Source organism: Centroberyx gerrardi, chromosome 10 (assembly GCF_048128805.1).
Source record: "Centroberyx gerrardi isolate f3 chromosome 10, fCenGer3.hap1.cur.20231027, whole genome shotgun sequence".
NCBI lineage: Eukaryota > Metazoa > Chordata > Actinopteri > Beryciformes > Berycidae > Centroberyx > Centroberyx gerrardi.
Genome location: NC_136006.1, coordinates 3,232,783 through 3,260,276, shown reverse-complemented (window position 1 = coordinate 3,260,276; position 27,494 = coordinate 3,232,783). Strand labels below are relative to the sequence as shown.

The following is a 27,494-nucleotide window of genomic DNA, read 5'->3' as shown; positions in this document are numbered from 1 at the left end:
AATTTGAAAAATGTTGAAATTAAATGCAGGATTAATGCAGTTCGCTATATTGACGCCATGCAACCTGTTTACAGCTCACAACACCTGATGTTGTGCTGACTCTCTTTAAACCTGGCAGGGACAAACATCACAGTGCACAGAAACTGAACAGCTAAATGTGATGTACGTCGCTGATGTCGGGTGAAAACCTTGGATCTGTAAAATGTCAACTTTTCAGGAACTAATAAAACAGCCTTCTTTTCAGATTTACAGCCAGGCATTTTGAAGTTTAATTTTTTTGAAAAGGTTTTATAAACTCAGTGGTTGTATAATTTTCCCCACAGAGGAGCAGGGACTCCTGCAGCTGAAGGTAAAACAGGGGAAGCTGTACGCTGCACTGTGCAGCTCAGTGATGAAACCATGCCAAGTTCTAATCGATATGCAGGCATATGTATGCATTTATGCATGTGGATATATGTGTATATGTATATAAGTAATTGATATTCATTATTACTATTATAATTTTGTAAATTATCAGTTTTTATCTATACCGATGGCTCAGAGTTCATGGGAGGGAGGGAAGTTGTTTCGAGGGAGACTTGAACGATGCAACCAACTCATTTTGGAAAAGTGATGTACAATGTTCAAAATCAATAAAGATATGTGATACAAAAAAACCCATACTCAGTCAACAGCCTCCAGGTCCTCAGTGTCTCTCTGTCTGTCTCAAGGTGACACTGCACCGCCGCCCACCCGGCCCACTTCCCATAATTCCCCTGTGCAGCGTCCCTCCGATTAGTACTTTAATCAAGGACAAATTTCCACTGTGATCAGATGTCATGCTGCTGACAGCTGACACTCCACAGCAGACTCACTCCACACAGCAGACTCACTCCACACAGCAGACTCACTCCACACAGCAGACTCACTCCACACAGCAGACTCACTCCACACAGCAGACTCACTCCACACAGCAGACTCACTCCACACAGCAGACTCACTCCACAGCAGACTCACTCCACACAAGACTCACTCCACACAGCAGACTGCAGACTCACTCCACACAGCAGACTGCAGACTCACTCCACAGCAGACTCACTCCACACAGCAGACTGCAGACTCACTCCACACAGCAGACTGCACTCACTCCACACAGCAGACTGCACTCACTCCACACAGCAGACTGCAGACTCACTCCACACAGCAGACTGCAGACTCACTCCACACAGCAGACTGCAGACTCACTCCACACAGCAGACTGCAGACTCACTCCACAGCAGACTCACTCCACACAGCAGACTGCAGACTCACTCCACACAGCAGACTGCAGACTCACTCCACACAGCAGACTGCACTCACTCCACACAGCAGACTGCAGACTCACTCCACACAGCAGACTGCAGACTCACTCCACACAGCAGACTGCAGACTCACTCCACACAGCAGACTCACTCCACACAGCAGACTCACTCCACACAGCAGACTGCAGACTCACTCCACACAGCAGACTGCAGACTCACTCCACACAGCAGACAGCAGACTCACTCCACACAGCAGACTGCAGACTCACTCCACACAGCAGACTCACTCCACACAGCAGACTCACTCCACACAGCAGCAGCAGCAGCTTGGTGCCGGTCAAACCAGATCAACCCACTTATCTGGTGGATTTTGGGGGAATATTACGGCACTTTGTGAAAACACTCACTCACACAATGAATGACAACAGAACTGTTTTTTAAAGATTTATTGTTGAGTTGGTCTGTCCATATCTTTACAGAGATTATATATACAAATTAGTACAATAAGCAGTTATCCAAAAAATTATACATTCAAAAAACAATGAACTTTCACAGACAAACTTTGTGAAAAAGATTACTGACGTTAACATAAGTGTGTGTGTGTGTGTGTGTGTGTGTTTTCCTATTTTTAGCTGCGACCGGCAGCTAGTAGAAGTAACTCTGTCTGTCGGTCCCAAACATTTGTTAAACCTTACTGCACATGTGCCGCTGCAGGACTCGGTTACAGACCGATGAGCCTGATGCTGCAGCACTGAGTTCAGCTCGGCCGGTAAAGCAGAGATCCCGGGTTTTAATCCCGAGTCCCGAGTCAATTTAGCACATTTTATTTTTTCCTACATGCTGGCTTCCTCAAGCTTCCTCAATTCCTCATGCAGGCCTTCGCTCTTTTCAACAGCTGCGTCTTAAAGCGCGACCTGCTTGTTTTATTGAAAACTGCATCAGAACGCCAGACTGCCAAATTATCCTCGTTGTTTTCCTATCCAATACCAATATCCAATATCCAATACTTTTAATATGTTTAAAGCTAAACAAGAGCAACAGGTATCCACACTCTTATTTTAAGATCATGTTCCAGTTAAGAAAGAATAGGTGCAGTGTATTAATAGCTACAGCAGACAAAATACAAAAAAAAACAAAAACAAAAAAAATCTCCCTGGACCAATCCAATCCAAAAACCAGGTTCAGTGGTACAAAAGTTGCAATTTCCTATTTTTTAATTGGAAAAAAGGGCAGACTTGTAATTTACCCATGTCCATTAAAATACATGATCATGCTATAATTGCAATTATTTTGATTACAATAATTTAAATAACTATTCAGTAATCAGCGAGGCTGACTAGCTAGTTATGTCTTAACGATTCCCTCAGTCTTAACCCCCGCTACACAAAATGGAAAAATACACGACTCTTCTCCTTTTTTCACTCTGAAAACTCCATGAATATTTACCAAACAGCTTCACATTTCAACTCTCTCACTCACACAAACTACCTGAAGTAAAGGACAAACAGAAACAAGAGAACAATTCAAAGAGAGACAGAGGATTAAAACCAATCTCACTGCACACCAGTGAAGCTGCGGAGCGGAGCGGCTCTCAGGGCTCACAGATGCTGGTTTCCACCACAAACTCGTTCTCAAAGTGGCGGATCTTGCGGCAGTTCAGAGCCTCGCGCTTCTGCATACCTGCAACGAGACCAGAGAGTTCACCGTTAGGAGTTTGATTCCCTGCATAGCTCAGTGGACAGAACGACTAAATTCAGCTGTTTCTCTTGGAAAACATTTGACCAAACCAACAGATATAAAACTAGCGTGTTCTGGCCTTTATCAGGGTTGTTTTCCCGTGACTTTGACTTTATTAGTTCATGCTTTGCACAGCGCTGAATTTTACATAAAAAAGCACTAAAATCGTAATTCATAAACATAAAAAGAGCACATTTATACATGTGCAAAAATTTAAAGATTAAACAGAAATTAAAAGATCAGCAGAATAAAATCTTAAGAAGTATATATACATACAAGGTTACTAAAAATAGAAAAAAACAGAGAGAGAAAAATAAATACATTTTCCCCAAGTCACTTCCTACACAATTGGACATTAAAGATCAGGAAAAAACAACAAAACAGAATCTGTCTTCTGAAACGGGTTGATTGTGACTTGATGTACATCAATATAAAAGCAGCAACTCCTCTTAAAACTCAAAATGTCCGTTTAAAATCAGGCAAAACGGGAATGAAATCAAAACAGATCTGACTCCAGCTCCTCCTAACATGATGGACTCGTCTGTCTCTTCTTCTGTGGTGTTCATACCAGGTAAGAACACATGAAAAAACAGCTGAATATGAGCATCAGTCCAGACTTCATTTTGTTCTGCTAGGCTTTCAGTCTCCTTCTACCCATAATCCCTTACGTTTCGGGGCGGTTTCCTGTAGTTGGAGTTGCAGTTCTCTTGTTAAGGACTGAGACTCTCGGTGCCGTTATTTGGTGCCACCAGAGTTCAAAGGTCATCGTTCACCTGGACAAACCGACTGAACTGAGTTTGAATAAACGTCTCTGAACGTGCTGCTGTTGAACGCAGCTTCAGGTCGGGCAGCTTCAGGTTCAGGTAACACATTCCTGCATCGAGTACTGAGCGTGTCCCGACAGGCAGAGTGATTTAACTCTGCTGGGGAACGAGTCGGCTGCCATGTGAGCTTTCTCAGTGATGAGGGAGAATGTAAATGTGTTTGTAGAAGAGGTGTGTCAGGTATGAGCCTGGTTGTTTCTATAGCAACCGTGTGACGTAGCAGAAGCTCAGTGCTGTGTTACATGTTGTTTCTTCACTCTTAATTTAATTCCTGTCTCAAACTGTTCCACTGCTTTTTTTCCCCAATTCATTTTAAGTATTCTGCTTTTATTTTGACTGTCAAATCACTTTGTAAACTCTGTTTTTAAAGGTGCTATATAAATAAAGTTATTATAATTATAATTATAACTAGGGTTTGACTGATATGGGTTTTTGAAGGCCGATTGCGATACCGATTCTTTTAGAATGAAGTCACTGATAGCCGATATTCAATATATTTCATAAATTTTTTGGCATCTATCAGTGTATTCGGTGTTTCCCCAGAGTTTTCTTCTTATTAAAAAGCCTCTGAAGCAGCATTCAGAGCATCGTGGGACACTAAAATAAATAAAGCAGTACTGCAGGACGACTGCACGTCAGGGACGATGCTCAGCACGTTATATCTCACCCAGGACTCTGTCCCTGCGCTGCAGCTTGTAGGTGTCTTTCCCGCGGCAGAGGCTGTAGATGAAGTATCCCAGCTGGTCGACGTGCTCCAGCCGCTCCGTCACCACCATCTCCTCATGGATCAGGTAGGACTGGGGCAGGTAGGTGCCGGCCTGGAACAACAAGGACAACAGGTCATGGTACAACGTAATAAACCGTAAGTGAAGACATGCTGCCCATTTTGGAAAAAAAACAACCTCTGCCTGAAGATCATTAATAAGTACGTCTATAATAAAGAAGATGAAGTCTCTAAAATTATCTTGTGAACCAACAGGCACAGTTACCTACTTTCCTTTAAACATACAAGTATAATATTTTGTGCTACCAATCATATTGTGAGGGAATGTGTCACTTTTTTCAAATGGTAGATATCGAATTTTGGCATGAAACTAGAGCTGAACAAATAACTGAAAACAAAAAAAACAAAAAAAAAAAAATCACAATATAAACTTCTGCAATTTCCAAATCTCAGAGGCTGCAGTGAATTTCTTAAAGAGAGAATTTAGTCCAAACTGGATTTGTGAACAAGAGCTGCAGGTAATCTTTGGTCCATGAATCAAAACCTTTCATCAGAAACTAAACTCAGTAAATCTGCACACTCGCATCTAGTTTTTAAAAATCACTTTTCTTTAAACAATTTTAAACTTCTAAAAATGTATGACAAGAAAAACTATACAATTTGATGTGATGATATGAATCGCAGTTTAAATCACAATTGCAATATTCTGTCAAATAATCACAATTAGATTTTTTGTCATTATCTTTCAGCTCTACATGAAACTCTTCAAATATAATATACACCAAAATCAAAAATATCATTCTACCTCAGCTCTGATTTCCTTTCCAGAATTTCTTTATCAAACTTAATCATTCTAAGCTAACAAGTATTTCGTTCCATAAATGATCAGGGCTTTTTGGCTGCTTGTGATGCCGGTAATCTAGGAATTTAATCTTCTTCTGCTTTAGTTTTCCCTGTCTGGATGTGAGTGTCGGTAAACGGCTGCTTACCTTGATGTTGACCAGCAGCTCCAGCAGGTCTTTGGGCGGCATGACGACGGAGGTGTTGAGGGGGATGACGTAGCACTTGTTCAGGCTCAGGTCCAGGTAGGCCGTCAGCCTCTGGACACACGAGAGGAACGACATTAAATATCACCAGGCCAGGAAAACAACTTCTTTTACTTCAAGAGTCACATTCACACTTCTCTCTCTCCTCCACACCTGGACTCTACCAAACTTCTTCTAATCTACATTTTACAAGTCTATTCTTTATGGACTAGTATCTAATTAATAAAAGGAAGAAAAAGTTGAATTATTGTGAACATTTTTAACTATAAATCACTTTAACTGCGACTCTAACTTCATCCAACTCCAGTAATCTTCTTTTTGTATTAGATGAAGAAGACGTACGTTCTCCCGTCCCGTGACATCATGTAATTTAGTTTGCATGAACTCAATGCAGTGATGTATGTAAAGTCAATTTATTGAGAGGATAAACCCCTTGAGATGTATTGTCTCATTTTCGAGGGGGTCCTATTATATATATATGGGGTCCTATATATGGCAAACTGAAACTTTTTATGATCGTAAGACAGCACACAGTCTGCCATTTCATATCAAATCACACTGTTGTTGCTGATGTCCTTGCTTGCCGTGTTCATTTTTTGTTGATGCTCCACTTTGTTGTCAACATTACATCTTTGTTTGCTCTCTGACCGTCCTGCAGGAGGGTTTAATGTTAGATTCCTGTCTGTCTTCCTGCCAAGGCTTCTAACATGTTTTTCCTCATGAGGTTGTTGTGGGAGTTTTTCCCTGTTCTCAGTCGGGGGTCTCAGGTCGGGGAATGTCGTTGTTTTCATTGGTTTCATAATGTGGGCGGAGTGAAGCCCTTTGAGACTGGAACTGTGATTAGCAGCTACACAAATAAACAATGTTGTGTAAGCAGTGCTCTCATGTTGTATGTAACATGCTATAGGTGTCTGTATGTTTGCCAACAGCCAAGTCAAGTAGCTTAAAGAGTAACTGAACACCATTTTTTTATTTAGATGTCAGGCTTTACACAGATTAGGGTTTGGTGTTTCATTACTCTTTAATGTTACTGTATTCTCCATAGAGGAGATGAAGGAAACTGATCAACTAGGCAGCCAGAGAGCTGAGATCACATTATAATAAACGAATAATTAATTTGGTCTATATGTCATTGGACAGCATCTGTACTTGAGTCAGTCTTTGGTCTGTTCTGTCTGTCAGCAGTTAAAGTGGAGACTCTCTCCTGCCGACTCACCCGGTGGAAGTCGTGGACGATGTCGGCCGGGTCGCTGTCGTCGAACTCGGGCACCGGGACGTTGATGAGCTCGACCTGCTCCCTCTCCAGCACTCTGATGCTCTCCTCCAGCTGCCGCAGCTGGAACTGGGACGGCAGGTCCTCCCTAGCCTGAAACCAGTCAAGTCAGTTAGTCAATCAGTCAGCCGTGCAATCAGTTATTCAGGCAGTTAAGGTCATGGTGTACTTGCTGAAGAAACAGGTTCGTAAAAAAACGAAGCGCTGCGTTGGCTTCAGACTCCACGGTGTGAACAGGCTTGCTGGCTAAACACACCGGCCTCCAGTATGTGACTGGAAAACCCTCTCCTTTTCTTTTCCCTGTTGATTGCTTTTATTTCCATCTCTAACATCTTGTAGTCGACTCTTCAGCATGAATGGTTTGGAGGCTCGGCTCGCTGAGCTTATTGGAGGAAATCTGCACCTTTATGTCCGATCAAACTCTTTCTAAATCCTCAGATTCCCTTAGCTGCCTTTGTCGCCGTTTCGCTGCAGCTGTTGTTGTTTGTTTTTGGTTACAGTTACCTCTTTCATTTTAATGCGTGGCGTGTAAACAAACAAGTATGTATGCTGCTATGTGTTTGATTGTGTTTCTATTTTGGATTCAACTTTGATGCAAGTATACCACTGCCTGAAGTCAATCCGTCAGTCAATCCGTCTATCAGTCAGTAACTCATGCAGTCAATCAATCAGTCACTAAACCGGCCGGCCAGCCAATCAATCAATCAGTGACTCAGTCGATTAGTCGGTAATACTTTTGCTGGAGAAAAAACCATGACCCTTGTTATCACTCACACCGCAGCTTTAATGATCAGCTTCATGTTTTCACTTTGTCAAAGCTGTTTGTCTCGATTTAAATAAATAAATAAAACTAAAAAAGGAGGAACTCCACAAACTCCACACTGTTTACTTCTAACACACTGCATGTAAATGGGAAAGACTGTGTTGCTGCATCATACCTCTTCCTCCTGGATCATGAAGTCTTCCTCACGGTATTTCACCCCACAAACAAACACCTGGCCCTCCTGCAGGGAGGAGAGGGAGGGAGGGAAGGGAAGGAGACAAGGAGGGAAGGGAAGGAAAGAGGACGTTAAGGAAGAGGGAAAGAGAGGAACAGGCAGTGAGGAAAGGAAAGAGATGAGGTAATATAAGAAAAGAGAAAAAAAAAAGAGACAAAAGGGAGAGAGACAAGAGTGACTGTTGATTAGGAGAATATTGAAAACTGCGACAGCAGAAGTGAATGGAGGTCAATGGAGATGAGTCCATGTTTAAATAAAGGCCATGAAGTGTCACTTCTCCTGTGTTTGTGTCTTTCAGTTCTGTTTTAAAAAAGGTAAAACCTGCTTACAATAAAACCTGCACTGATAACATCCTGCAGAACCTTTGTCATGTAATCAGGACAGGAAACTTTTTGTCCAGCAGAGACAGAGGCCAAAATTCACCAGTTTGACCGTTTTACCAGCCAAGCAGACTTTAAATAGAACAGGATCTCCAAATCTCTGCCTGTAGACTCATTTACCAGCCACAGCCAAAATCCACCAGCATTTGCCTGAATTTAATGATATTATACTTTCCAATACTGATATGAAAGTAACATTATAAGTTGTGAAAGTAGCTGGTATGTAAACTTCAGACCTGACAATCCTAAAGCTGTTGCTGTGTGAAGGTGTGAATTTCCAGTTCTAATAAAAAACAAACATCATAACAGGGGTCGGGCTGTATTAGTGTGACAGCAGTGTTAAGCTAACTAAACTCTACATGCTGAGCTAAACATGCAAATGCTGACAACACATAAAATGCAAAATGCTGCAGGATATTTGATTATATCTCCCACAGAAGGTCGTGATCAGGGAAGGAAACCAACTTGTTTTTGTCCACCGACCACTTCCTGACAGACTGAAGTTCACCCGCCACTTTTGCTATTTTACCAGCCATGTACGACTTTCAGAATAGGTTGGTTACCTGCTAAACCGGCTGCTAGAGTAGATAAACTTACCACAATTAAAAATGTAACAGCGTGGTCATTTATCACCATGAATATCACAGGACAGGTAGCTCACCTCATCACTGTCTTCTCACAACCCATTTTCAAAAACTTTTCTTTATTGCATTGAAATGTTACGTCTTTAACTGTTGCTCTGTTGTATTTTATTTCACTTGCTTTCCTTCATTCTCTGTATAAATGAGATAAAGCACGGTTACAGACGGTTTTGTTGTAACATTTCTGAAAAGCGCGACACAAACTTTAGTTAATGTTTTGTGTTGTATCTAGTTAGTAGCTGTTACATGCTACTGGTGCTGGTTTGGCTTCAGTTTCTTACTATCATAGAGTGTGATCAAACCTCCAGCTGGTTTTCTTCGGTCTGAACCACAGTGGAAAACTGACTTTGTTGCATTTTTGTATTTGGTAGGTTCACACTGCCCAATTATAAGCCAACCGCAGCTTGTAAACAAAAGTCACATGACTCAGAAGTAACTTGTGAGGTTTGGCAACCTGTCATAATATTAAAGCCTTGTCAAATTGTTCCCCAAGAGTATCTTTTCAGTTCTTCGGTTCTTTCTTATCCGTAATTTCCCTCCCTACCTGTGAGTCACTGTTTACCTCCAGGATGTAGTAGCGGTACAGATAGGCTCCTCCCACCACGACTCCGGACAGCATGAGGGCCAGACCCAGGCACATGCACCAGCACCAGGCTCTGGACTGCTGACGCACCGGCAGGCCCACCTCCGGGTCCTGCTGGGGGGGGGAGAGGACCAGCAGTGAGACGAGTTTAAATGTTTCCTCTGTATTTATTCACAGGCAGTAAGGTGCCGTGCTTCAACCGGACGACCAGGATTCAAGCAAGAAAGTAACAAAAATGTCCCTACAGAGATGCGAAATTCAATATATCACAATACAAAAATGTGACAACACATATTGTGGGTCAGGAACATGAATGGTGATATCAGCTCCATGTTATTCTGCTGTCAGGAACATGAATGGTGATATCAGCTCCATGTTATTCTGCTGTAGTAATCACTAATGAGACTCTTGACCATCACAGTTTCACAAGCTCTCCATGCAAATTATATTATTGTCACTTTGTAATGACGTTTTTAAATTGTTGTTTACATTCTAGCAGCCAATGGCATCGCTAGAAAGATCTGTGTCTCAGAAATAAACAGAATTCTGCTCAGTCAGACTTTGTTGTCACTTTTATTTATTACATTGTATCCTGGTTGTATTGAATCCTGGACCACAGATCATGTATTAAATCGTATCGTGAGAAAAGCAGATTGTCCCATAACTAGAAAAATGTTAAGATTTTGGCACAAATTATCATCGATCGTCAGTGTATCGGTGTCTCCTCCTCTGTCATCACCGCTCTGACCTCTGCTGTCGCTCCATCAGCAGCATGGAGGCGAAGGCAAAACCAGATCACACCACACCAGCCGGCCTCCTGGAGCCTGGCAACCTTCCTGACAACAACAACAACCACAGACCAGGGTGTGTTGGGAGGCCGAGGAGCGTGTGTGTGTGTGTGTGTGTCTGTGTGTGTGTGTGTGTGTATCAAAACAAAGGCTTTGTTTAGAGGGGATGAAGGAGGCTCCACATCCCTTTTCATAGAGACACAGAGCAACAGCATGACTCATCATGATGCAAATCACAGAGGCAGAACAGAAAGAGAAAAGAAGTGATCGAAAGAGTGAAAGAGAAAGCAAGAAAGAGTGAAAGAGAGAGTGAGAGAGTGACAACGCTGGACCTCTAAGCTGGCATCGCCATCACAATATATACTACAAAACAGAAAAACAACACTTAAAGTAATACTAGTCTACGCAGTCCAGCTAATTACTCTTGACAAGAAATAATCATTTATTTTCCAATTTTTTTCCAGACCTGCATGTGTGTGTGTGTGTGTGTGTCCTTGTGTTGTTGCACAATAACACAGTTTTGCCTTCAGTTCCAATCCCAGCCCAGGTTTCACAGTTTCTAAGATGATAACATGGAGCAAAACATCTACTTTTCCTTCCATCAAATTGCAGTTGATGATTATTTCAAAAGGGGAAACAAAAACTACAAAAAGAGTTTCAACTTGAACATATTTTCCTGTTTAACATCTTCCCTGACTCTAGCATAATATGGAATCTAAGGCAAACCTAATGGGGCAATAAGTAGCCTACATGTTTTCCTGCTCCACAGCACAAAATGACCATAATCTATATGCAGGGGGTTGATAGGCTTGTTGATCAATACCAATGACTCAACGATCACTTCACCACATGAGATTTCTGCCTTTAAAAACTGTGCCAGAGACTTCTGCAGGAGGAGATCAGTTCTATCAATGTTTTTGCAATTCCTACTGGCTGCCGACTAGAGCTGCAACAAACAATTATTTTCATTATCGATTATGTTTTCAGATTAATCGATTAATCATTTAGTCTATAAAATGTAAAAAATAATGACAAACACCCATCACAAGTTCCCAGAGCCCAAAGTGATTCTTCAAATGTCTTCCTCAGTCTGACCAGCAGTCAAAAAAGCCAAAGCCTTCATTTAATGATATGAAAAAAACAGCAAATCTTAACATTTGTGAAGCTGCAACCTGCAAATGCTTGATATTTGCACTTTATAAATGATTAAAACAATCGATTATCAACATTATAATCGATTAATTTACTGTTTATCGACTAAGCACTTAATCGACAGCCGATAGAGGCCGATAAAGATCATAGATGACTTAATATCTTACAAGGATTTCTGTTTGTGTACAGTTTATATAAGGGGACGACGGTGAATATATTATAACATCATTGTGTGTGTGTGTCTGGAAGACTTTGAGCTGAGCAGACTGAGTGGAAGGCAGAACGGTGAGTAAATATTAAACAGGGGAAACGTCGGTCTGGACTCTGGACAGACGGATGAATGCCGGCTCAAGCCTGGACTCGTCTCCTCCTTTCTCTTTCCTCTAAACCCTGAACTCCTCCTCAGACCTGGCAACCCCCTCTGAGGCTGACAGCTCAGCCTGTAGTTAACAGTTAGAGAATCATTAACATTTCTGAAGGCACTGATTTCATATTACTACTTTCACATTTTAAATGGGTTAAGTCTAAAAGCACAGCTCGTAGTCTGACCTGAACAACTCAGGCTTCCTGCACAGTTTTAGTTTCAAATTTACACTTTTCCAAACCGTAATTTCAGTATGATTTACACCGGCAGTCATCTTGCCCCTACCGACGATGTCACAAAATTATTCTTAACAGCAACAAATATCAGAATATGAAATGACAGCATTCTAAAACCACAGAAAATATGTGGTCGTATGTATAGTATACTGGGACAGCACAACTATTTTTTCAATAATTTTTGTGTAATTTCCAAACTCATTAAAACCCGCAACTTGCCAAATTGTTTTTCTGTGCCTTTCCAGACTTTCCAGACCTGTGGAGGAACAGTATGCCGCTCTAGCTTTGGTTTCCTTTTGCCACAATCCCATTCTTGTCTCTTGTACCACATGGACAAACACTTCCAGGGTTCAACTCCCACACCAGACATACTAAATGTTTGCCCTCATGGTACTATAAGACACTTTGGATAAAAGCATCCACAAACTGTTTCTGTTCAGTCTGACCTCTGCAGTAAAACTGGTCTGTTATGAACCATTCTTACACACTGTGAACACTTGAAGAGCTTGCTGACAGCAACACGACTGTTTATGATTTGCTGTCCCTAGGGAAATTCACTTTACACTGGGTATCTGCAGATTTCACAACAACAAATTTAAGTTTTCTTGAGAGCTTTTTAATGCCACCTGGAACTGAACTCAAGTACAAAAAACAAAATAAAGAAAAAAAGTTGGAAAAACCAGCCAATTTCTGATTGAACACAGCTACTGAAAGTTATAAAACTATAAATGGGCAGAAAAAGAAAAAGGACTACAGGAAATAAAACAAATTAATTGTTAACGGATATTAAGTCCAACTGTCCAATAGAAAAAACATGTTTTGCATATTGTTCTAATAACCCTGTTCTGTGTTAAGCTAAGAGAAGAAATGCAGTGTATGGTGAAAAAAAAGTGACTTCCAATGACTGAACTCCAGATAATAATAGTAATAAAGGATGATTTATTTTAAGACTTTTTCAGACTTTTTAAAGGACCCGTGGATACAAAGCCAGCACAAAACAACAGTACACAACACAGACATCATTCAGTATTCAGGACGGTCAACATTCAAATTATCTGTGCGGTCAGCAAACTGATATCAGCTCAGAAAATGCAACTCGACCCGTCTTTGGCTTTGACGATTTGACTAGCATGAGTCAGCATGTCCTGGTCAGAAGAAAAACACCCTGAGTACAGGAAACGATACGCACCGGGCAGCAGCTCTGTACAACAACAACACAAAAACTCCCCCAAGTGTCGGTTCACATTTCTTGGGAAGACGATTCATCCATCGAGAGAAAAGAGAAAGTGACAAAGGTTAAGGGAGAGAGACAAGAAAAGAGGAACTGAAAGGGGGGGCGGGGGGGGGGGGGTTGAAGGAGCGAGGAAAGAGAGAGAGAGAGAGCAAGACAGACAGAGAGAGGGACAGAGAGAGAGAGGGACAGAAAGAGAGAGAGAGGGACAGAGAGAGAGAGGGACAGAAAGAGAGAGAGAGAGGGGGACAGAGAGGGAGAGGGACAGAGAGACACAGAGGGACCAAGAGTGTGAGAGAGAGAGAGAGAGAGCGAGAGACAGAGGGACCAAGAGTGTGAGAGAGAGAGAGAGAGAGGGAGACCAAGAGTGTGAGAGAGAGAGCGAGAGACAGAGGGACCAAGAGTGTGAGAGAGAGAGAGAGAGAGAGAGAGCGAGAGACAGAGGTGTGAGAGAGAGAGAGAGAGAGCGAGAGACAGAGGGACCAAGAGTGTGAGAGAGAGAGAGAGAGAGAGGGAGACCAAGAGTGTGAGAGAGAGAGAGAGAGCGAGAGACAGAGGGACCAAGAGTGTGAGAGAGAGAGAGAGAGAGCGAGAGACAGAGGTGTGAGAGAGAGAGAGAGAGCGAGAGACAGAGGGACCAAGAGTGAGTGAGTGAGTGAGTGAGTGAGTGAGAGAGTGAGAGAGTGAGTCCTGTATTGTTATACATTGACATACATTTATTTTGAATGTACTGAATTACTTTTACATGCTATTGTTGATATTATAGAGTCTGAATCGTTTGTTTATTATCCATTATTTATCTGACTTTATCCTTTGCAAATGCTTTGGCAACATAGATCCTTTCTGTCGTGCCAATAAAGCAGATTTGAACTGAATTGAATTGAATTGAGAGAGAAAGAGAAAAAGAAAGAGAGAGGCCAACATTCATGGCATCAGATCTAGTCTGTTTGGCAGCTGCAGACAGGAGGTTGAAAGGGAACATTTCAGTTATTCAGAGAAATATGTTGAAGAAAGAAAGAAAGAAATGAGGAACTGAAAGCAAAACAGGACAGAAAGGAGAAGAGGACTGAACCTCTTCTAACCACAGCAGATGAAATATTGAGAAAAGCGAACACATCAGCATGTCTGCCGGTTAAAACTAACTGCAGCATCTGACTGGTCTAACTGTCAGGAGTTAGGGAGAGGTGACAGTTTGAAAACCATTTTCTCAAAAATGTCTGAAAATTGGACGGACTCAGACACAAGGAAGCCACCAGCCATCCGAGCAGATTAATATGAAACATTAATAATCGTAGGAGAAACGCAGGAGCTCCTCATCCGCCATTTCTCTAAAACAATAAGTGATGTCTTCTGTTGACCTTGAACACAACATGTGGCCTCGCCTCACCTATCAGCATCATGTCACATGTGAACACTTCCTATACAGATATTTTAGTAGCTGTTAGGGTGAACAGAGGAAGACATTAGAGCTGAAGGAAAAGTTAACACGACAATCTTGCGGGTTCTGTGTTAGCCGTGTGACCGACCAGCCAGATGGAGACATTTTCTGAAGATATTGACGATAAACAGCGGTAAGATTTCACCATGTCAGTCACTTCCCGACTCTGACACGCTGTTTTGCAACAGAGTCTGAGTGCTAAAGAAGAGCTGAAGCTGCTTCACAAACATGAACCAACAAGCTTCAGATGAGCGTTTCATAACTTCAACATAACCACTATTGAAACACACACACACACACACTCTCTCTCTCTCTGGCTCTCTCATTAACACACTCGTGTGTCAACATGGGCAACACATTCAAGTATTATGCCAATGCCACACAGGAACGCAATGTACAGACAGACACAGGCATACACAAATACTTTTGTGTTAAAGGATAACGCTGGTGTTTTTTAATGCATTTCTTATCGTCAACAAATCCTATGAAAATAACAAAATCTTACTTTCCCACTTCCCACGTTCCTTTTTAGCCGTCAACCCGGAAGTCATTGGCTCCAATTGGAAGCTAAAAACCTTTAAATACAGCTCACAAAGACATCGTTTACATTTTAAAAATCGCTAACTGTTACCATGAAAAGTCAGGCTGTTGTAGTTATTACCAAATCAAATTCAAATGGAAACAAATTCTTCATTGCGCCGGGGACTATTTTCTGTGCTACGGAACTACTTTCCTGAGATGGAAAACGTGTTTACGGTCGGCTTATTAAGTTGTTTGAGGAAAAAAGTCTAATAACTAATAACTAGTCTAATAAGACTAATAACATGGGTACATAAGGGTAGGTCTGCACGATCATTTTGCTACCTATTCTGATCACGATTATTGATCAGGCACACTTTTCTTGATGATTGGAGGCAAAATGATTTTATACAAACATCTTTTTTTACTTTTTTTGATTTTCAACTACAGTAGACATTCCAAATTAAGCAAAATCCTTTCAATTTCACCAATACTGTACATTGGCTGTGGAAACTAGAATCCCAATATATGATTAATTAATTGTGCAGCCCTATGTAAAGGTTTTTTAGACTATTTTTGGGGGCATTTTCACTTTTATTAGACAGTTCCAAGTAGAGAGGGACAGGAAGGATTGGGATGACGTGTGATAAAAGGTTCTGGGCCGGATTCCAACCCAGAACATTGTGTTTACATGGTGCGAGCCACCGGGACGGCCCTGTGTTTAGATTTATGAAGATACACAGATTCCCGTCAGCTCTGCTCCTCCCCCTCCACACAGTTTTATTTTTCACATCAAACCGACTCCTCAAATTAACTTTCTGCTTCAATCCTCTTCTTCTCCTTTCACTTCATTCGTCTCGTTGCCTCCGCAGATAATTCGTCTCTAGTTTCTCGAGAACTACCAGAGCTTTTGGTCTCATTTCATAAGCCTTTTTTGTGGCTGCTGCTCCCAGCATGCTTCACTCTGAGCTGCTGTGGTCGGGTGGCGGCTGGTTTCCACCCTGCTGGGACTAACCTCTAGGCGAGAGGTTCATCTGGGCCGCATTCACATCCAGTCACGCTACACTGGGGATCAATGCCCTTCTTTATATGTGTGTGTGTGTGTGTGTGTGTGTGTGTGTGTGTGTGTGTGTGTGTGTGTGTGTGTGTCTTTGAGAGACTGGCCAACCAACCGCATGAAGTCAGCCACAACAAACCGATGTTTTCCAGTTAACAAAGTTATCGGGGATTCTAACGTGGTTTGAGGACCACCGTGTGCTGATTGTGTGTGTGTGTTTGTGTGTGTGTGTGTGTGTGTGTGTGTGTGTGTGTTCCTGGTGGCTGTGAACTCAACATCTTTTAGTCAGGGTCATCTCTGCCTTGTTAAACTGTTGTGCAATGTATGAAAATGGGTTTTTCCAGACCAACTGAAGGTACTTCATTGATCTCTGTAGAAAAATTCTGTTTTTAACATGGAGATTCCCTCTATTTCTTTTTCTCGTTTTTTTATTAATCCCCCCCCCCCTTCTTTTCTCTTCCTTTTTTTTCTCAAAATGTGGATTATTACCTGTGAATGTACAAAAATCCCTATTATTCATCATGATCAGGTTTTGATGAAACTTTGGGGAATAATGCATGTCACTGCTCCATTCTGCCATTTTCAAAAGTCCACTGATTGACCTAACAACGTTTGTTTACTTCTTGGATTTTGCCAAAACTTGGAGGAACGATGCATCTCACATTTTCTACATTCCACTGATCAGCTCAAGGAGGCACTACATCATTTGTTCGCCCATCCATGTGTCAGCCATGTTGGCAGGTAACCATCCTCTGTTTATAGGTTCTTCTCCGTTTAAAAAAAATCTAGTAGGCTGGTGTAAGAGCGATCGATTTTGGGAACCACCAGCCACAGTGGGAGGGGTTGGAAAAGTTTCTTATAAAAGTAAACCATTAGATTCTTGTAGTTTTGTCCCGTCCCGTCCCGTCCCGTCCCGTCCCGCCCCGCCCCGTCCCGTCTCTCCCTGCTGTGCTGAAACAGTGGATCAGGTTACGTCTCTCTTGCCCTGCCCTGTATTCAGGATCTCTTGGCTGCGTCCCGGAGGTTTTTCTTGCGAGTTGCGACACGCAGCCTGTGAACCTGCTGCAGTGGAGGAGGCTGCAGCTGGAGAGGCTGCTTTTCCAGCCAGGGACTCTCCCACTTTTCATTTCACTCTGCTGCCGCGCTGTCCGGGCCTGAATGATTCTGAACAGAGGCTGTGACAAACTGGTTCATCTTACATTTGGACAAAATTAGCTTTGCAGCGAATAAAACTTTGCGAAAGAAAGAGTTTTGCCTCAAAAGATTGAATTAAAATATTTGCCTTTCCTGCATTTCCTTCTTCTATGATTTCAGTGTTTGCCTTCCGGCCATTTCTATTTCTTTTGTCGTTTTATACACCTTGTTCTACAGTTTCCCACCATCTTGTGTTCTGCTTTTGTTTAGATTCTGTTTTTCTCTTCAGTAATGTGTTTTCTTGTCATCTTGATTTATTAGATGTTTTGTTTGTCCCTGTCTTTGGCTTCTTCTGAGCTGACATGTTTTTTATAAAAGGCCCTTGGGGTTTTCATTTCACCTGCACAAATTAGTCGCTTCGCCTCTTTCTGCATTTTGTAATCATTGCATCTTATCTTGTTTTAGTCACTTGGCTTCTGTTTAATCAGTGCGCAAATATACTAAACGCCTATTTTTCTATTTCTCCGAATCCAAGGCAAACTCCTGTCTTTCAGTAAACGTCCTGACCCAGCACCGATGATCAGCCTGCAGTGTCCTGTACATCAGTCCACCTTGGAGGTTGTGTTTCTGTATCAGTGGAGACGGGTGAGTATCGGTGTACAGGATGCAGGTTCGGTTTCATTCGACCAAAGGCGCCGCATGAAACCCCATCCTCCGCTCCGAGCTCGATACGGCTTCTGTGAAGGCGGCCATGTTGAGATTTGGTTTTGTTGGTGGAGCGATCGGCGCTGAGAAACCCGACACGCAGTGAACCGCCGGACCGGGGATGAGAGGGGATGGCTTCCTCCTTACTGACGCAAAATGTGACGAGGTAGCCTCTTGATTTTAGGTTTTGAGGGAAATGAATACTTTTCCACACCCTATAAAATCAGGCTACAATCACACTTTTTTGTCACTATCAAATTTTCTCAGTGGCCGGCAGTTCTTTAGCTCTGTATTTTTCTACATTCTCTTGAACCCACAAGCTTTATGTAAAATCTCCAAGCAACGTAGCAATAAGAAGCAATAAGGTGTACCTCGGAAATCTGTATCTCACAAATGAAGTGTAAAAAGAAGAAGAAGAAAGAGGCCTACTGATGCAAAAAATGTCTGACATGTATGGCGCAAAAGTGACAAAAAGTTCAAAAACGCACGAAAACGTGCACAACAATAAACAGATTTCATCCTTTTTTCTTCCTGAATTTGTCAATGATTTTTCAACACACCTACTGAAGTGTGCTGCATCATTTTAAAAGGCAGTAAAACACCAGTGGGACAGAGGCTGGTTTGTACTGGGCGATGGTGACTGGGGGAGGACGGCGAAGGGAGCTCGTCCTCTGCTCTCTCTCTGGCTGGTTAATCCTCCTCCTCTTGAGTTTTAGCGGTCGTCGCCCAGCGGGAGGCAGCTGAAGCTCTCCGGCTGAGTCTTTATCTGAGTGATTAGCCCATAATCCCTTTCGAGCGCTCTGCATGTCTCAGACGGCATCGGAGAAACACACAGGCGGAAAGCAACATGAGCGAGTGAGGAGCCAAGAAAGGCCGTTCTGCACTCCATCGCTCATGTAGCGTTCATGTTCACCGCTCTCCTTGTTGTTTTAGCTAGCAGAGCTTAGCAGATGCTTCTGGGAGGCACTGGATATGTTTCTTGTTTATTAACTGATACACAAAGTTTATCATGATCTTAATATTAAAGCTGCACTAGGCTTTTATGTAAAAATACACCTGTCTTGTAGCCTAAATCACAATCTGGGAGCAATAAGAGTGCAACAGAGAAGAGCATCCGATCCCCGCTAATCGAGACTAGCGCTGTAACGAAGAAAGCTGCTCAAAGGGCTGCTTTGGGAGTGAAGATTGACCCATTAATGGGAAATCATATCGCTGCAGGGCCTGAAGTAAACCTCCATATGTTCAATATGAGATCTGCAGGGAGCGACCCAAATTAAACCACTGACGAGCTGTGGACTGGTCATGAAATCACAGAGAAGAACTAAAGGATACTGACGGTCATGCAGGCGACAAACAAACACGAACAGGGGCTCGCTCTAAAAAGTTTTTTTTTTCTACCTGACATTCATCAGTAGAGCTGAACAATTAAAAAAATGAAAACGAAATCGCAACATTAACTTCTGCGACTTCCAAATCTCAGAGTCTGCAGTTAATTTCTTCAGAGAGAGTTTGGTCCAAACTGGATTTGGAGTTTTAGAGCTGCAGGTAATCTTTGGTCCATGAATCAAAACCTTTCATCAGACTCAAACTCAGTACATTTATGACAAGAAAAACTTTTGATGATAGGAATCACGGTTTAAATTGCAAAAACACTGGTGACTCTATCCTCAGATATATAACTGTTTTATAGGCAAAGATCTTAAGTTGACTCCTAACTTTAATAGTAACCCATAATTTGCTTTACTAGCATGCCAGCAGTAATTTTGTTAGAGCAGGCGTCAGTTTTTCCATGTGGTTGATATCTCATTTTCAAATGAGAAATGACTAATACGTGCAGATCTTCACCTCCACATACAAAAATAGAGTTTTCAGTCCTCAGCTCCACCCTTCTTCCTTCTTCACTCCATCAGCACAGCAGCACACAAGGTCAACTATGGCCAGCGAGTCTTAATCAAGCTTCCTTCCTGCATTTTCATTTCCAGCAGGCGGTCTCGGCCTGCATCCGGCTCTTCACTGCACCTCCATGGCCATTTCAGCCCGCTGCTAGGAAATCCATATTTACATTTGAAGGGTTTCATTCCAAAACACTGTACATCCATTTTGGAAAAATACTGCTACCTGAAATTCATCAGGCTATGTTTGAAAAACAAACGATTCTGTCATTTATAAGCAAATGTCTTCACATGACTCCTAACTTCAATACTAACCCAGCCTGACATTCAGACTGAATGTCCATCTGGTTTATTCAGCCTGAGATTTCCTCCTCGTTAGCTGTTTTCTGTGAGGGGGGGGTCTGATTTTCCCCAAACCATCACTAGTGAGTGACGTATCGGGCTGCTTCACCAAGAATGTCGGTCATTTTTGACAAAAATATTGTCTTTGCCAAGGCAATATGCTGGTTAAGGGGCGATTTCAACAAATATTATTCTGCCGAAACGCAGATGAAAAACCGTCACACCAACGGTTCAAACTTTAGTCCCGCCCACAAAGGCTCTGATTGGCTCGATTGTTTCTCCGAGCGAGAACAAGCCGTTGACGAGGGAAACACCAGACTCTCTGAATCACTCCACAAAATCTGAAGAGTGGAGGGACGAGATTCAGGAGTCTGGAATCAGGATACTACTAACCAAGAACGCGCTTCACTTTCATGCCAGCAGTCAATAGGAGAGATCTTTTTTAAGAATGGTGCATATCTCATTTTGGAATGAAACTCCTGATTTGTAGCTTAGGCATTTAACTGACACTCCCTACCCCGAGCAAATTTATAACTCCAATCTCAAGATCTGCCACTGCTTACACATTTCCAGCAATCCCACTCATGTACCAACACAGCCCGCACATGATTTGCATGTTTCCGTGTGCCATTACACACGGCTGCCGTCTCATAACGCCACGGCTCGGAGGCTGATGTGATGAGCAGACAGCAGAGCGGCCGAGGTGCTAACTCGCCATAAGATGAGCTTCAGCGTTCATACGTGCCGACTACAGCGGCGTCCTTCAGCCGAGCCAGAGGTGACGCATTTCTCCGTGGGGAGAGCTGGAGGGAAAACAAGTCCTGATGACTTCACCCAGGACACACAGAGGACAACATAATACATAAGGATGTGTTCTCCCCTTGCAGGGTATCTGCAGGTTTCACAAAGGCAAATACACTTAAGACTTTATAATGCTGCCTGGAATTTAATTTAAGACCAATAAAGACATAAAACGCTGGCGTTGTCTGTTTCTAATTGACAGAGGTGGAAACTAACTACGTACATTTACTCAAGTTCTGTATTTAAGTACAATTTTGAGGTTCTGGCACTTTAGTATTTCCATTCTGTGAGACTTTCTACTTTTCCTCCACTACATTTCAGAGGGAAATCTTGTTCTTTTTCCTCCACTACATTTATCTGATGGCTGGAGTTACTAGTTACTTTGCAGAATAAAGTTTTACATGCAAAACATACGATAAGCTCATAAAATATGTTGCATTGTTAGAGTTTAAACTCCCCAACAGTATATGGAGCAGTTAGATCGACAACATTAAAATACTTCTTACAGGTTAATGCTTCAATAATTTAACTCTCTGACAGAATGAGGACTTTTACTTTTGATACTTCCGTACATTTTACTGCTAATACTTCTACATAAAATACTTCTATAAACTTTTGAATGCAGTACTTTTACTTTTAATGAAGTATTTTTCCATTATGGTATTGCTACTTTTACTTAAGTAAAGGATTTGAGGACTTTTTCCACCACTGCTAATTGAGCATAACTAATTGAAGGTCTGAAACTATAAATGGGCAGAATAAGAAAAAGGACACCAGGAAATTAATTGTTAATGAACATGAAGTCCAACTGTGTTTAGTAAAGCAGACAGGATGCAGATTGTTCTGCTAACTCTGTTCTGTTTTAGTCTCAGAGTGAACATGCAGTAGAGAGAAACCTGTCACTACATGGTGAAAAAAACAGACCTCTAATAACTCTATTTAAGGCATTTTAATACTTATTAGGGCCTTAAGTTTAGGCCTTTCTGCTGACACTCTGTAAGGGCTTAAAAGGGAAGAAAACAACTTCAGGACCCCAAAAAAGTGCATTTAGTAGACACGAGTATGTAAATATTACACCACAACAAAGGGCTTCAGAGCTGGTTTCATATTTACCTTTAACACATTTACAACCTGCATGAGTGAATGTACTGTTGCCTCTGGCTTAATAAAACATACTAGAGCTTTTTGTTATATAGGAACGGTCTACAAACAAACCTGCATCCCAGTTTGAGGACAGTTTTATCTAAAGGAAAAGCTGGAAGGCCGAACTTGGTGCTCAGCCTAAATGTTCAGCTCATCTATTCTGTGTGTTTCTATAAACGTCATGTCTTTAGTTACAGACAGGCTCAGGCTTTAGCCGATCGGTTTAACTTTCTTTAACCCGAGGAAAGAGCTCAACAAAGGTCAGATGAACAATAACAGGCTGGAGGAGAAAGAGAACACAGTCGCCACACTCATGATGCAAATAATACTTTTCAAAGTATTAAAAGACCGTTTGAATAAAAATACTCTTTGCATCAAGGCTATGCACGTCCAACGACTTCTTATTCTTCCTGTTATTTAAATAATAGCCGACTGTATAGCCTACTATTGTGTAGTGTAGACTGTGTGTGTGTGTGTGTGTGTGTGTGTGTCAGTCAGAGACAAAGAGACAGATGTCAGGAAATATCTGTTTACTGGATGTGTGCACAACAGGTTAGCCCTTTCTATTACAGACCACAGAAACAGAAGCATGAATTTGCATTTTCTCACGTTCAATATGTAAACACATGTGCGCACACACACACACACACACACACACACACACACACACACACACACACACACAACCTTCTCAGCTGGCTTGTGTCCTGTCCATCACTCCACACTGGTTCATCAGGCAGAGTGTAAACAGGGAGGAGATGCTGGTCAATGTTACTCTACCAGACACTTTGGATTGGACTTTGTTTTTGTGCCTTCATTCATCTGCTGATATATTTTATCTGTGTTTTATCTGCGTTTTACTGCCGCTGAAAAATGTCTCAATTCTGATTCATTTCCCCTCTCATGTGACTCAGATCTGATGTTTTCTAAGCAGTGTGAACAGCAAAAACCTGCATTGAGTCACATTTTTCCAATCCTGATATGAACCACATGAAAATGTACTGCTAAATCAGATCCTGAGGCATGAGACCTAAGTTGCGACTTGTATTTGAACGCTCAAATCAGAATCTGTCAGCATTGCCATGACAACAAGTAGGCTAAACCTTACGTCATTCACCTGAGACAGGTGTGATAATTTTGGCTCCATGGCAGCTTGGCTGAGTCAGCGCTGGAGCATGGAGGACGACGAGACACAACAATGGAAAGAAAGAAAAAGAGCTGACTTGACTGGCATTTAGTGGCACGCCTCAATTCAGTCAAGATTCGAAGGAACATACTGTAACTGAAATGTGTTGAAACAAGGAAGAGAAGAGTTGGTACAAAAACGGAGGTGATGTCAACATCTCTGCTGGTTCAAATTAGTATCAGATATGGGTTATATCCTAGAATACATTAGGGCTGACAGATATTGACAAAAAGTTTTTCCTTGTCATACATTTTTTAGAACTTTTGAATTGTTTAAAGAAAAGAGATTTTGTTGAAAAAAATAGATGTCAGTGTGCAGGATTTGCCACGTTTGAGTTTGATGAAAGGTTTTCACCAATATTGTACTTTCCCTACAAAAGATTACCTGCAGCTCTAAAACACCTTGTTCAGAAATCCATTTTGGACGCTCCTCTCTCTTAGAACCTTGGACACACACACACACACACACACACACACACACACACACACACACACACACACAGGGACAAGCTCCGGTCTCCATCAGCAGTGTAACTGAGCCTCAGACAGTGAGTGTTGGTGGATCAGGTATTCAGAGAGCGGTCTCAGTCTGGGTTAAAGCTGCAGCATGTGGAACCACTTGGCCATCGGAGGAAATCCCCCCATAAAAGTGAAGAAGTGCAGAATCTGCCGTTTTGCAGCGACCGCTTCAATCCCCAGAAGGAAGACATTAAGCTCCGATTATCAAGATAAGAGGCAGATTGTGGGGAGGGGGGGGGGGGAGAAGGTGAAAACCACCGAGAATCTAAATGAACAGTTTGGAGCTGCAGGAATGATGGAGGAGAAGGTCGAATTCACCCACACAGATAGATATGGTGCAAAAAAAATACCTCAGATAACATCAAGAGGAAAGATTAGACGCTCTCCAGCTCTTGACAGTGTGTTGCAGTGATGTTCTAGAAAGCCCCGCGTCTCTACAGAGGCCTGTTTCACACAATAACACTTCCTGGTTTACTCAGCTTATCTCCTTTACCTTTATTTATCATGGGAACATTTGCTGAGCATGTGAACTCACACAGCATACAGGAAGCGGGCCCAGTCCAACCACAGTCTCCTATTGTTGGCCTCTAAGCAGCTCCAGTAGAATATCTGAAGTGCCTTGCTCAAAGGTAGTCGACTGTAAAAGTAGGATACCTCCATTTCTTAACTTGTTTTTGCTGCTGATTTTTTGTGTTTTTAAGTATGTGTACAATCTTTGTAAAGCACTTTGTAACTGTGTTTTTATAAGTGCTACATAAAGATAAAAAGGGATGGGAAAATATATCGAAATTCAGAATATCGCAATATAAAAAGTGACTATCCGTATGTTGTGTCAGGAACATGAATGGTGATATCAGCTCCATGTTATTCTGCTGTAGTAATCACTAATGAGACTCTTGAACATCACAGTTTCACAAGCTCTCCATCCAAATTATATTATTGTCACTTTGTAAAGACATTTTGAAATTGTTGTTTACATTCTAGCAGCCAATGGCATCGCTAGAAAGATTTGAGTCTCAGAAATAAACAGAATTCTGCACAGTCAGACTTTGTTGTCACTGAACTTTTATTGATCACATCGTATCCTGGTTGTACTGAATCCTGAACCTCAGATGACGTATCTAATCGTATCAGGAGATAATCTAGCAGATGATGTTCCTGCATCTTACCACCAGTCGTAGCATGATATCACAAGCCTTAGGTTGCCATAATAATAATAAAAAAATGCTTATCAATCACACACAAAGCCTAGACCGAAGCTTATCATTCAGCCAGTCAGTCCAGTCTCTTGTTAACAGCAGCATGTTTCTCCTCACAGCTCTCTCCTCTGTCCTGACCGAACACATGAACCCCGTCTGCAAACCTGCAAACAGATCTGAAGGCAAGCCAACGAAAACTTCCTCCCCTCAGCCTGAAACACAGCAGATCGTTTCACAACCGGGCGGAGAAGTCGACAGGCAGATTCAGTCACAGGACGACTTTCTACTGGACTTCACCCACAGAGACAAGAAAACCTGCTGACTGTGACGCTGTGGCAGTCAGCAGTTTAAACCCCAATTAGGTTTAAATGGTCAAATCACTGAACCAATCACTTAGTCTGCCAAATTAAATCAACACTAACACATGTAGGGCTGAAGGTAAGATGTGATGGGACACTAACTTTTTGTCTACATGCTATAGTGGCTAGAAAACTCCAAAATTCACCTGCTACTTTGGCTGTTTTATGGACCAAATTCAGATTAGGACATCAGTCACCTACCAACATTTCTAGAAGACTAGACAAACTTACCAACCACAGCAAAACTTTACCTTTAACTTTATGTGGCTGGTGTCTGCCTATGTGTAGTTTCTATGCATGTTTAACGATTTCTGATAAGAGTACTGGTGATGCACTTTTCATTAAAAACAATGGGGTAAAAAGTTATGACGCACTTCTCATTAAAATGAACCTACACTGAAGTGAAGCACGCTCTCTCTACAGGAAGGAGACGGTGAAGAGCAGGTAAGACACGACGAGAAGGAAAATGAGATGTAAAGCAGTGGGGGTAAAAAGTGAAACGTATTCTGTTCATTTAAACAATATGCCTTTCTATGGGAAAAACCAACTGCTTTAAAAGAGTTAACTGTGATTATAAACTAAAATAACGTATTTTCCCCCAGCTGTGCACCACACCAATGTAAAAAACTGCGTACAAACAAAAAACAAAACAACAAAAATAACTGTAACTCGTTGCATGGAACTACAGCAATCATATAGCAGATTTTAGTTAGTTCCTAGACAAGTATCACAACCAAACTATAGAAATACAGCAGTTTTACCGAAGGAGATTAAAAAAAAACCACAATATGAGAAAGTACCTAAACTCACGATTGAGTAACGTAACGCTACTACAGACACACTGTAAAACCCCCTATAGGAATATTTAATAATATAGTTAGTGACCTTTGTTAGGACAAATTACAAGAAGAGTTTCTCAAAGCTAAAAGAAAACTAGTTATCTTTACTTTACCAGGGTCTGTGTGTGTGTGTGTGTGTGTGTGTGTGTCAACTGAACTGTGACTGCCTCGACGCAGCTAGCTCGGTTAGCTGCCGTTAGCCATTTTCTACTCACTTTGTCGTCTTCGGGGATGAGAGTCTCAACGTCCTTTTTCACATCTTTCTGCGCCAAGGCAGAGTTGAAAGAAACCTTAACCATCCTGGAGTAGACTTCAAAAAACACCCTGCGAGAGCGAGCTGCAAAAAAAATCACGACGATGAAAAAAAAAGTAAAGAAAGAGTAGAAAGAGGTTTTGCTCCGAAGTGAGTTGTTGTACTTCTCTCTCCGGCCAGTCTCTATCTGCTGTATCGGGGTCGAGTCGAGCTAGCTAGGATCATACAATAGAACTTCCTGTTATGGCTTTCAAAATAAAAGCCTAATTGACGATCCTGTGGCGACACTTGTATGGAATGATAGAAAAGTGCGTAATAAGGAATCTGTAGTAAATCATGATTCCTTTGTTTATTTAATCATTTTTCACAGCATGTATTCATTGACATATAGGCAAATGCAAGATAACAAACTTCTCAAACACAAAATGTATACCAGACAACTTGATAAAGAGAGTGTGTTGAAAACTTAGAGAAATTATAGTATTTTCAAGATTACACTGACTGGCCAAAAGTGGGCGCTAGAATTACAGGTCAGATTTTAAAAATTCAATAACCAGCCATGTACCCCACACCAAAAGTTTGAATGACACGAAATTTGTGGCACATATCCAGCATGCATCATGTATACATTCAACCAATATTGGTCGCCATAAATGCCAAAAAGAAAAGACTAGCAGACAATGCAAATGACTAGAAAAAAAGTGACAAATTGTATACTTTTATTTTTTAAGTTAAAACCCTTCTAATCCGCTGTTAACCCGGTCTATCTCTGGCTAGCTTTACGCATCTGTCTATAGTTGTGGCTTCAGGCGAATATAAACAAAACTCACCAGACAACTAGGGAGGGTTGCC

The 27,494-nt window shown here is 41.8% G+C and overlaps 2 protein-coding genes across 3 annotated transcripts in view; both read right to left on the bottom strand.

The window, feature by feature from the left end:
- The window catches only part of lcp1 (lymphocyte cytosolic protein 1 (L-plastin)), a 120,961-nt gene that overhangs the window by 72,233 nt on the left and 21,234 nt on the right, over nucleotides 1-27,494 (bottom strand). The gene's annotated exons all lie outside the window — the stretch shown is intronic.
- On the bottom strand, nucleotides 1,760-26,839 carry itm2bb (integral membrane protein 2Bb). Of its 2 annotated transcripts, none has more exons than XM_078286014.1 (7): nucleotides 26,605-26,839; nucleotides 9,466-9,600; nucleotides 7,823-7,888; nucleotides 6,828-6,977; nucleotides 5,555-5,665; nucleotides 4,509-4,659; nucleotides 1,760-2,960 (listed from the first exon to the last, which is right to left on the bottom strand). In XM_078286014.1, exons 1-7 carry the CDS (start codon nucleotides 26,686-26,688, stop codon nucleotides 2,872-2,874), a joined length of 786 nt encoding a protein of 261 aa, XP_078142140.1. In that variant the 5' UTR covers nucleotides 26,689-26,839; the 3' UTR covers nucleotides 1,760-2,871. The 2 variants fall into 2 exon arrangements, with proteins under 2 accessions (XP_078142140.1, XP_071783392.1); XM_071927291.2 differs by having other exon boundaries at nucleotides 9,466-9,597.